Source organism: Stylophora pistillata, chromosome 12, assembly GCF_964205215.1.
Source record: "Stylophora pistillata chromosome 12, jaStyPist1.2, whole genome shotgun sequence".
NCBI classification, from domain to species: domain Eukaryota; kingdom Metazoa; phylum Cnidaria; class Anthozoa; order Scleractinia; family Pocilloporidae; genus Stylophora; species Stylophora pistillata.
Genome location: NC_142530.1, coordinates 22,205,029 through 22,217,196, shown reverse-complemented (window position 1 = coordinate 22,217,196; position 12,168 = coordinate 22,205,029). Strand labels below are relative to the sequence as shown.

Genomic DNA, 12,168 nt, shown 5'->3' with positions numbered 1-12,168 from the left:
TTAGATAATGCCTACAACTTTAACCTGATAACTAAGTATTTCCATTACCTGTTTGCTGGAAAATGTTTGGATGTTATAGGGAGAAGTTACACGTTAACACTTTTGGGAGTTTTAAGGTTTAACAGCACAGAATTACTGCCAGTTGGTAATCTGTCAATAAGTTTTTGAACCAAAAAGAAGTTTGCAAAGCATTATAGGGGTGATTCTACATGCTTCGACATTCAAGAGACCACAGCAAAAATATGGGTGTGACATACTTGTTTACAGTTCTTACTGTACCTGAGGGTAAATCATTCCACAAACTTTTTTTTAACTTCCAGCAACTGGCTAGGTTAAGGGAGAGTCAAAATTGAAATCAGCCCACCAAACATGAGACACGACAACAACAACAACAACCGTTTAAAAATAATAATGAAAAAAATAAACGAAGAGAACAGATATAGCCCTTATGGCTGTTCGCACACCCAAATCCGAGGTGTTTCCGATCGGTTTACGAAGAATTTACGAGAAATTTACAACAGATAACATTTATGGAAGGCGGAAGCACTAATAGGAAGTAGTCGAGAACATAAATTCCGGTCACGTGATATGCAAGTGGGAGTCTTTTACGTCCCCCGTTTGTCCTCCATTGCCTGGATTGAAGAGCGACATCTTACAGCTTTTCTCGTGGTCTGCGGGCCTTGTGCCCCTCATGTAAGTAGAAATTACAGTGTACAGGCTTGTAGAGTTTTTACTAATTGTATCGAAACGGTGCTTATCATATTTGATAAGGTATTTTTTGTTTGTTCATCTGCGGTGTTGAATGGCTTATATTTTTAAGTGAAGGGTTGGAATCCAAACGTACTCTCCGTTGTGTATTCTGTGAATGAAGTGGTAGCCGTGAAAAGCCCCCAATTCTGTTAAATGAGAAAAGTGAGAGGATCTCTATCGTGTGAAAAAGGTAGAAGAAACACGGCTGTTCGGTTTTGATGCAGCAGTTGTAATTTCCTTGTTCTAGCTAATCTTGGGTTTGCTGGTTACAGAGCACAGATCTTACGTTTTTTTTAATCCGATGATTCAAGAAATTCTTCACGAATCGAGATTCTTTTATTCAGGTCCCCTCAGAATGATTTGACTTTACCATCACTCTTTCTGAAGACAATACTCTGTGTTTCCTCGTCTTTGGTCACGGTATTCCCTTAACGATCGCGATCGATTTTGAACGTAATGTTTTGAAGTATACAGACTAAAGTGAGAGATTTGAATAAATGATCGTGCAAAATTCATACCCTGATTGTCTGTTGAGACTGTTGGTAAACCAGATTGTCTGTCTCGACTAAATTTCTGGTCAGTCCCAGACAAATACGCGATCTTATCAGTATCCCCGCGTTTTCTCAGAAAGAAATGATCAAAATTGACAAGCCGCTTGCGTTTCCTCGAATCTTCTCGATGTAGAGATCTGTTGCATTTCTGATTCAAGAAACTCCAACGGGTTTGTTTGCTTATACGGTTTGCGTTGATGATCGATTGTGTGACCATAATATTATCTTAGGAAGATCGCTTTACAAGTTAGATCAGTTTCATCTGTTGTAAATTTCCTTATTTGTTGACAGGATATTCTCATGAAACGCTTCTGATGTTTTCGCTGGTTCGCGAGTTGCGTTGTAACTGAAATAATTGTTCTGTCAAAGGATGGAAGCATTCTTAAAGTTAAAGGGACCTTGGGGCAAGAAATGGAAGAAAAGGAAGAAAAAACTACAACCGGCTAATGGAGGCAAAAGAAGCATACCTGACGGTGGTGAATACGTGCCCTACTCCAACCCACCGCCGCCGAATTCAGATCCCAGCCCAGACGAAATTCTTAAAGGCGGGGAAGAACCCAGCGCAAACAATTCTGAAGAAAATAAAACTGAAGAATGCCCCACAACTGTAGGTTAGTGAACTTACATTTTTGTTAGTTTGTTGGTAAAGTTTTAGGTAATTATAAACAGTCCCTTCAAGCCCCAGATGTATTGACCACTAGAAAATATTTCATAACCCACAACAAAACTAACTGAGATGTGGGAGCTAAGGGGATAAAATTGGAAACAAAAATCAAACTGGGATCAAGAAAACTTGGTTATATGATGGCCAATTTTGGTTATATGGTGGCCAATTTTGGTTATTATGAAGAAAAGCTCCCCTTCGTTGACTGTTGACCAACAGACTACTAACAGGCTATGGAAAGGTTACCAGTTGGCCATCACAAAAATGTTAATTCTATTTACAGCAATATAGCCAAGAATTAAGGTCAAAAATAGAACTTTCGCTGTACTTTATACATGATTTAAATGTTGAACTTACTCTACATATGTTGCATCATTTTTAAAATGAGTTGATGCCACAATTTTACACCCATATTTTTGCTGTGGTCTCTTGAATGTTGAAGCATGTAGAATCACCCCTATAATGTTTTGCAAACTTCTTTTTGGTTCAAAAACTTATTGACAGATTACCACCTGGCAGTTGACTGTTGGCCAACAGTTAATGATAATAACCTTTATTTTAAGAGGGTGACACCAATTACTTTGAAAGTATTCTCCCCAGTGGTCCTCTAAAACACCCACCCACCGCCTCCTGGTTAGCTCAATTGGTTAGAGCGCCGGATTGTGTTGTGCGGGAGGTCGAGGGTTCGAGCCCCGGCCGGACCAATACTCATGGTCTTAAAATAACTGAGGAGAATTTGCTACCTTTCTTTAACATCAATGAAATGGATAGATATTCTAGTCTTCTCGGATAAGGACGAATAAAGTGGTGGTCCCGTCTCCTGCAGGGTTAGGGGTAGGAGACGTTAATTTCCCACACACGAGATTACTGTGTGATGGATGTCCTCCCCTGGGGTGGGATGTGTGGGGGGAAAAAGGTGAGGTCGTTAAATGGACTAAAGCGGCTGCCAGAGGCGCCTGATAATGCTGATGTCCGATCTCAACCTTAGTAACACTGTAGACCTTAGCAATTCAGCCTATGCTGCTATTAAGGTATCGAATCATTCATTCATTCATTCACTACCCCTCCCCAACAATTGATCGAGCCAACTGATAGCTGACTATGACTGCTATTCAGCCTACAGGATTTTTCAAGGAGTTCTCCACAATTGCCCCAATATTTTGTTTAACCCAAACCTAACTGTGCGGCTTTGCACAATTTTGTGTTTCCTTTAGAATGAGATCAACCCTTTGCACATTGTTCTCTGTACATTTTAAATGGTACTAACAGTAATAATCTGCAAAACAATTGAGAGCTTCCCAGTTGGTGATCATTCTATTCTTATGACCTAAATGTTTGATTCAGTGGTGGTGCTGTAAGGAGAAATTACATGTTTATCATTCTTTGAGGTAAAGGGTAAAAAAACACTCATCATAGATCCTTCTTAGATGCATAATGGTAACTGGAAAACAATGTTTCAAGTAAAGAGGTCTTACATTCCTATTAAGCTGGGGTCTTTTGTAGTTGTACAAGGTATTAGCCTAGCAGCAATTTTGAATTTCCTCTAGAATTTTAACCCTTTAACCACATTGCCTAACTTTGCCAGTATTTTATGGTGTGATTTCGTCACTATGGTTCGTGTATCTGCACCTTTTTATCAATATCTAAAGCAAGCAAGGTGTTTAGAGAGCGCCAAAGATGCGAAAGATTCACCTGGGGGTTGCATAGGGCAAATCTGCCCTCCTGAGAGCTGTTCAAACTTCCCAATTACATTATATTTTGCTGAATACAAAGCAGACAAACCAAGTGTTGTATAACATTTTCAACACTTAGTTTATATTTGGTGTCAGGAGAAGTTCTCTTTACCAAACACCAATACCTCAAGAGATGTCATCAGTGTGCATTGGAAATAATATAAATAATATGTAGATTTTGCTAAGCCTAAAAATGGGCTCTAGTTAGTTTCACTGCCATCTCATTTTGTTAGGACTCCCCAGGAAGTTTTGGAGGAGGGTGTGTAATCAGGGGGGTGGAAATTCAAGGTTTTTACCTCTTTTTAGTAATGACAGGGTGAGTTTTCTCGTCTAAGTTTATTAGCTCTGTTGTAAATTACTTGGAGAATAATATATAATATTGCGGTGTTCCTTGACGGAAGATATGCAAGTTGTCTTTAAAAAGCAGTTTAATGTACATATCTCACATAGAACAGGATTAGTGTCTGGTGGTTCTGACATTTTCATTGCTGACTCCTTAGAACCTTTTCATGTTTTGCAAAGCTTACAAATACAAGAAAGAAATTGGTCTCAAGTTGACCTCCACAAACTCCTAGTCAATATTTTCCATCCGCACACTGGGATTTGCCAAGGAAACATCTGATAACCATTTCAATTTCACTGTTTGTGAAACTGGCCTCCATTCACAAATAAAACACATTCAGTTTTTTCTCTGACTCCTAAGATGTAACTGTTACTTCTCCCCTCGTAGCTGCTAGACATTTCCTTGTAAAATAGGTTTGAGAATCTGGTGTTAGATCAAGGTAACAACCTCTACATCCTGTACCTTACAAATCTTAGTATTCTCACAATCCTTTTGCTGGATAATAAATTAGTATAGGTAATCGCATGGGGCTGAGTAAAATTAAGGATTAATATTACGCATGTTTTAAATAAATAATAAATAAATAAATAATGATTTAACAATGGACATCCACTGGGTGGCTATTCTTGTCCACTGTTCCAGATCGAATTGGAATTTGGAATGTTGGTTTTTGCGGAGGGAGGAAAACCGGAGGACCCGGGGAAAAACCCTCGGAGCAAGGATGAGAACCAACAACAAACTCAACCCACATGAGACGCCAGGTCCGGGAATCGAACCCGGGCCACAGTGGTGGGAGGCGAGTGCTCTCACCACTGCGCCATCCCTGCTCTCCCGGAAGTTTCTGCAACTTCCAAAAACACAAGTGATATTAATCCTTAATTTTACGAGGAACCATGTGATTACTTGTTTATAATATAAGGGGCAAAATTTTTTCTTACTAATCTCGCCCAAAACGGGACACCGTTGTTACAAAACAAACAGAAATTTCTTTACCTTGGCAGCTGTTGCTAAGCGATTTTCAGCCAATCATTTTCAAGTAATTTTGCCTGGGGCAATTACAAAAATTAAGAAAAAATGCCCTCTGTCTTGACCAATCACAATTCAGTAATTTTGCCCCTTATATGATAAATAAGTATACAAAGAAGTTACATGTTAATCATTTTGAGAAGGCTTATTAAGTAGTCCTCAATCTTCGGAGAACTAATGTCAGATAATCCAGTTGTCATTGTCATGTGGTATCCTCCCCAAGTCCCATTTAAATTAAAAGTTTACTTGCTATGAAGACTTACAAGTGATATGAGATCAAGAGGACCTGATTACTGGATAATGTATGAATATTATAAGTACAGTGGAATCCCGATTTCTCGAACCCTCGGTTTCTTGAACCTCCCAATATCTCGAACCAAACCTTGTTTCCTTTGGATTTGCTTCACTTGTAATTTCACCCCTGATTTCTCGAACCAATTTGCATTTCCCCTGGAGGTTCAAGAAATCGGGATTCCGCTGTAGAAGTTACATGTTAATAACTTTTGGGAGTAAAAGGGTCCGTGTGGAAGTCATCAATTTATCTTTAATCAATTTGAAACCACAATTGTGTGCTAAATATGTTTTACAATCCACAGAACCGACTTCAGCTGATGATAAAAAATTGTTTAAAGATATCCCCCCTAAAGCTCTTGAACTACTGGTTATTCAACTGCAACCTTTATGTCCGTTTGGAAAGGACTACCGGTTGTTGGCTGACAAAATGGGATACAGTAATGAGTACATCAAGTATCTTGAAAGCTCACCTAAACCAGTGAATGAATTGCTTATGAAATATGCAATAGAGGACCGAACAATTGAAGAATTGTTATCATTTTTAAAACAAATAGACAGACCAGATGTGGTAGAGGACCTTGAGCAATTTATAGGTAGGATAGTCTTTTTTCTCTTAAGAAGTAACTGGATGTAAATATGTTTTCTTGAACAATAGCCACCAACATTGAGATGAATATCATTGGTTTAATATATACTTCAAAGAATGAGATGTTAAAGCACAAAAAGAGGATTTTAACTCATTTATTCCTGCAATGATCACAGTTACTTTTTGGCCCAGATCCAGGGCAAGTTGCTCAGAGGTGAATAGCAAAGGATATTAGCCAATCAGAGCATGCCTTCAATGTTATCAACTGTTTTAGTATACCATAATTATTTCCTAGAACAAGTACCCGCACTCTAAAAAGGGCCCTCCACCAAATAAGTGCCCACCCCCAAGGCCATAATATCAAACAAGAGCCCCCTCAAATAAGCACCCCTCCCCCCATCCTTGTCCCTCACTTTGTTAAGCATTGGTTAACTTTTTAGCTTCAACTCCAGTGGAATCAGTACAGGAGAATAATTTATTTTCCATTAACTCACTTCCAGTTATTTCTTTCTCCATGTATGAGCTGTTCTTTTAATTTTTTTTTTTCATATGGCTGCTTTCTTGGTAAATAATATAAACTTCCCAGGAACTGCTAGACCATTCTCTAACCTTCAAGGCCAGTAATTTCTATAATGATAAAGTTCTTGGGATGGGTTTGAAGAAGCCAGTTGACAATAGGAAGGTACCCCCCCCCTCAATTAAGCACTGTCCTTCCAATAGGCACTCCCCCCTTTTAACCGAAGTTTCAAATACTGTAAATCCTCTATTAAGCCCCCCTCTAATAAGCCACCCCCTCTAATAGGACCCCCCCTCTTTAGAGGAAGAAATCTATTAAGCCCCCCCCCCCATCTATTGAGGGTGCAATGGGTTTGGATAACCTACTCATGGAGTCTCAGTCATGAAGTGTGTACTAAACTTAATTAATACCACAAGAACCAATGAGAACTGAAAGTTGGAACAAGTAAACTGCCTGTAGTGCTGGAAAACATAAGTTACAATTGCTTTTAGTTTTACATCTGATTCATTTAGTTGTTGGCAGGAGTTTTCTCAGACCTATCACATAGTGATGTAAGGCAAAAGGGATATGATCCTTGAAAACTTTTGACACCATACCGAAAATCTTTTCAAAACAAAGTTAACTAATGTTTAACTCTACTAACACATCACCATTGGATCATTTTCAGAGAAAACACCTCCTCGAAGAGTACTTGAAGAACGATTTCAGAAACGTATGTATCAGTGTGTTGACCTTAAATGTACCCACTCATCCTGAATCATGCTGTTTGTCTGATATCTTCCAAGACATGTATCTTATTAGATGTTTTATTTTGTAGTATTACTGAGTATTTTTACAAGTTGCGCTTCATTTTGATGAGACTGTACTAGGAGGAGTCAAAATACAAATATCAAATGAAAGTTCTCCTTGATACTACATACTAAAATATCCAATAAGTTTTTTATTATTCAGCTAGTTATTTTATGTGGATTTCTTAAAAGACAGGAAAAGTGTAGCAGATAGAGAACATAGTACACATAGCCAACTGGTTAAACAGGTTTTTTTACAGCAGTGAATATCCAACTGTACAATATCTGTTGATATTTGGACTAAATTCACATGTTATTTGTACTCTATTCAGAGCAGTTAGATAATAAACAATTATTGGATGAGGTTGACCATGCTATCGTGAATTATCAAAGTCAAGGTCTGCCTTTGGCTTCGGCAGATAACACAGACATGAGGTTTGATAATTCATGATATCGTGCAAAAGCAGAATTTCATACTTGTTTTATTACACATTTTTTTAAACAATCTGCTAAAGAAGACACCTCTCTCTGAGTTTGTAAAAGTTTAAGGACACTACATGAATAAGGGGCTTGGAAACTAACAATCAAGAGCTGCTTTAGCTGGTGTTCATTTCCTTTATACTCATGACATTTATGTGTGAGTCAGGTGTGATCTTGTAAGAAGAAATTTGATGCTAGACACTCTTAACGGTTAAAGGGTTAAATTAATTGCTGATAATTATTTACCTTTTGCAAGATTATGATTAAACCCTTTTCCTTGCCCAGTTGCTGCATTGAGGCAGCTGTTAAGAATTTCCCCTATTCTATATGATGCCTTTTTGCTCTTCTTTCCTCTGTTATTATCCACAGCAAAGGTTGAAGAACGGAAAACAAGTGAGTTTGTAGCTGTATTTTTTCTGATTTAAGGAAATTATGGATGGTTATTTGTGGCTTGCAAACTGCAGTGTAATTTCAAATGTACACTTGTACATATTTTGACATATTGCCTCAAAAAGAGTTCAATTAAAGTCGTGCTATTACAACCCGACCACATCGTACTTCCCACTCCATTGTGTGCTTTTACGGCTCATGCAAACCTTTACAATGTTCTCTCTCTGTATTGTATTTATCCCAAAGGAAATATGTTCTTTTTACAAAGAACCTGTCAGTTAAAACTGCCTTGGAATTAACTGAGGGTAAATGAAAGGCAACTGCTACATGCTATTAACTAGTGCTGTTGCAACTTCTTCCAGCCTTGGTGATATTGTTAGGTTTGTCTGACCGGAAGCTTCTGGAACATGAATGGGACGAAAGACGTCCAGGCTACCTCAGAAAACCTTTGAACGTAGCAACCACTGATTGTGACTAAGAATTAGAGTTTTGTGCGCTCCTTTTTTTTGTCACTTTTAGCATAGAGCGCTTTTCGACAGAGCGTCATAAAACCAACACCAAAGTAATCGCATCAGCCAATCAGAAGAAAGGAAATGACTTTTATGAGCCATTTAGAACTAAAGTAAAACCAGCCAAACTGCCTAAAGCGCGGGAAAACGCGCGCGAACAAGTTGTGATTGGTTTTAGTTTTGCATCTGATTGGTCCAGAAAGTGGTGCGACTTTTCTGCACCAATTTCATGAAGTAAAGGAAATGTGTTTGTTTCTAGTTCGTGCCTCTTATGATGCATTCATCTGCTTCGATGAGAGAGACCGAGCTTTTGTGGATGAACTTGTCAAGATAATGGAGAGTGAACCTTATAAGCGTCATGTGTGTGAGACCAGAAGGGATCTCCTGCCTGGTGGTTCACGTTATGAGGGTAGTGCCACGGCTATCGAAAAAAATTGTAGAAACGTGGTTCTTGTGTGGTCCAGGCATTACGATGACAGTGATATGGCTCGCTATGAATCAAATGTAGCCATGAGTATGGCAACAGGTCAGTTCAACACTCATTAGACATGTTTTTTTTGTTACTGTTTTTTTATATTTAAACCAAACGAAACTTCTCTAAGCAGTTGAACACAGCCCTATGCCCCATGAGTGCATGTTTTAGAGAATTTCGTTTGGTTCAATTTGTCGTTTCGACTCCGCATTGTCGTTCAAATCTGGATGAGCATTACTTTAAAATTTCTCTGGTATAAATTGGAATGGATATTTACGACGATATTATTGCTGGAAAGATGCTAATGGTGACCAATGTGTTTCATTTTGCCTTCACAGGAACCAACAAAAAATTTGAAATAATTCCAGTTCTTATTGATGATGGTTACAGAGAGAATATTCCTCGGTCCATGTCTCATTTTTATTACCTCGATTACAATCGACTGGAAAAAGAATTGTTCTGGAATAAGCTGGCAATGTCACTGGGCTGGAAATCACCTGATCAATACTGAGAGCGTCGAGTAACAAACTCAACGATGGACTTTCACCTTTATCCGGATCAAAGTCAGTTTTTGAGCAACTGCCCACTTACCCTTCCCCTAACAGTCAACAGAGAATAAGTTAGGGGAGGAGTAGGTGTGCAGTTGCTCAGAAACTGACATTGATCCAAATATCCTATGGCGCGAAAGGCAACAGGAAACCGCGTCAAACAATCACTTCGTTATGAAGACCTCCTTTTTGTGTCCCAAGTAAGAGTTACATAATTTTCTCAACTGACAAATGGTTATTGTGGTGAGGGACATGAAGGTTAGAGCGTTTGTCGATGGAATGGCGTAAAACCGACAACTTTGTAAGAAGAGCCAGTGAAACTAAAACTAATTAGTCTAACGCGGGCATTTAAACGCGAGAGACCCATTCCCAAGTTGGTTTGGGTTTGACATCAGATTCTTTGAGAAGGTGTGGGTTTTCTTTGTTTTCTCTTTGTTTTTTGTTTTTTTCCTGCAGCCAATCACAATTGAAGTTAGAGCAATTTTAAAACGACCCCAGAGTAATGAAGGATTGCTTTGGTTCAGCTTCATTGCGACATGTGGTTAGTTCAGGAAATTAAAGCCATACGTCCACCAATCAGACTCAGAGTAAAAACCAATGGTGACTTGGTCAGTGGTCACCCTCTTTTTCCCGCGCATTGAACCGTTTGTTTGTTTTTTTTTTACGTCATCTTTTTGTCTCTGTGTAATTTTTTTCCTTTGTTTTGATCGGCTGTTTTGGTTTAACATTACCCAATCGAAATGCGCTCAAGTTCAAACCATCGCGGTCATCAATTCCGCCTAAGGCTTACTTGAAAACTGTTTTAGCATCGACTTAATCCTGTGACACTGAATTCGGCTACGGCTGGTCTCATCTCAGCATTTGTCAGCGAGAAAAGAATATACTTGCTCCATATAAAGTCACCTCTCGTGTATTTTTCATTAGAAATTTGGTAGCTATTGTAAATAAATTGATAGGGGTGTTCTAGTTTGTTGTATATATTATATATATATCGTGATGTTTTATATATACTCAATCTTTTATGACTTACATTAATATTTTTTATTTCAATGTTGTTTTCTTTTATGAATCCCGTGTGTTATTAAATGTGTATGATATGTATGAGTTCTTTTTAACCTTTTCGCTCCCGAGATCCCATCTGAAACTCTCCATACTGACTGCCATAAAATCCTTATGATGCTAGTTTGGAGAATTTGGTTTTGGATCAACAAATGATCCGCTAATTGGTAGTTTCTTCGATTTCATCACTTGTCTGCTTGCTATTGTATGGATAGCATGGTCATTCTTGTGACGAGTGAATGGTGAATTGTGAATGGTTTTATTCGATACCTTAATAGCAGCATGGGCTGAATTGCGAAGGTTTACAATGTTGTTAAGGTTGAAATTAAAGCCATACGATCAGATTCAGGGTAAAAACCAATGGTGACTTGGTCAGTGGTCACCCTCTTTTTCCCGCGCATTGAACCGTTTGTTTGTTTTTCTTTACGTCATCTTTTTGTCTCTGTGTAACTTTTTTTGTTTGTTTTGATCGGCTGTTTTGGTTTAACAATACCCAATTGAAATGATGTTGATGGTCTGTTTATCAGGTGTAGTTGGCATGTAAGAGTTTGGAGTGTTTTAGATGGGAAACTTTTTATGGAGAGTAACCATTTTATTTTGGCCGGATGAGGAAGTACTTGTAATAAGACGGGTTGTTAATAACCATGGGCCGCATTCCACATGCTAATCAGAAAAGTACTCTCCCCACCCTCAGTAAAAGCCTCCTTTTGGGGGGAGGGGGTTGATGTGTGAAATCCCAAGGAACGGCCGCGAAGCAAACTACTAGCAACCTTGGATGGAACGCATCAAGTCGAGGTTTCGCGGTAAACTTCCTTAGGAAAAAATGAGGGGAACAACAGTTTTCTCTCTTTCCACAGATTTTGATTGGCTTTCACTTCTTTTATTTTGAATTTTTATGACAAGTGGGTCTCATTTGTGACGTCACTTTGAGATGAAAATGAATGGGAGAAAGAAAGGAAAACATCGTTTGAAATTACGTTGATTGCAGGTTCATGCCTCGCGTTCATGTCTTCAATCCAAGGCTAGGATTATTGGTTATTGGTTATTCTGTTTAGTTGTTTAAGTTTGGTGAAAATTACAAATTGTAAAGCTGAAACTTCTCTCTGGCTTGATTATTGAACGTTCCGAACATAGGAATCACGCAAATAAGTATATGGGATGGGACGTGTTTAAGTTAATAGAATTTACTGCACAGTAATCACCCTCAATTTTTTGTACATCCATGAAATTCTTTACTGTTCCTGTTTTTTTTTTTTTTTTGCTTTAGCTTTGTTGTGTTCTGGTCAAGTTTTGTTTTCTTTTTTTCTCTTCGTTTATCCAACATCTACTTTATTTTCGCTGTTATTATCATATTTTACTTTAAAATACCATGGCCTGTGAATAAACAGAAGTATTTCAGAAACGTCTCCTTGATCTGGTCACCCTTTTCTTGACACCCTATTCTCCACCAACACGGCT

The 12,168-nt window shown here is 38.4% G+C and overlaps 1 protein-coding gene across 1 annotated transcript; it reads left to right on the top strand.

The window, feature by feature from the left end:
• Nucleotides 1–567: 567 nt before the first annotated feature.
• LOC111337067 (myeloid differentiation primary response protein MyD88) lies at nucleotides 568–12,112 on the top strand. The gene is made up of 7 exons (XM_022943294.2): nucleotides 568–693; nucleotides 1,671–1,912; nucleotides 5,664–5,954; nucleotides 7,132–7,176; nucleotides 8,102–8,125; nucleotides 8,891–9,157; nucleotides 9,442–12,112. Coding segments are annotated over exons 1-7 (1,044 nt in total). The 5' UTR covers nucleotides 568–691; the 3' UTR covers nucleotides 9,615–12,112.
• Nucleotides 12,113–12,168: the final 56 nt, after the last annotated feature.

Excerpts from the sequence above, each read along its gene's own strand:
- LOC111337067 (XM_022943294.2), top strand. Across the intron at positions 1,913-5,663 it reads AGAATGCCCCACAACTGTAG|AACCGACTTCAGCTGATGAT; the intron begins GTTAGTGAACTT and ends TACAATCCACAG. Across the intron at positions 5,955-7,131 it reads GGACCTTGAGCAATTTATAG|AGAAAACACCTCCTCGAAGA; the intron begins GTAGGATAGTCT and ends GATCATTTTCAG.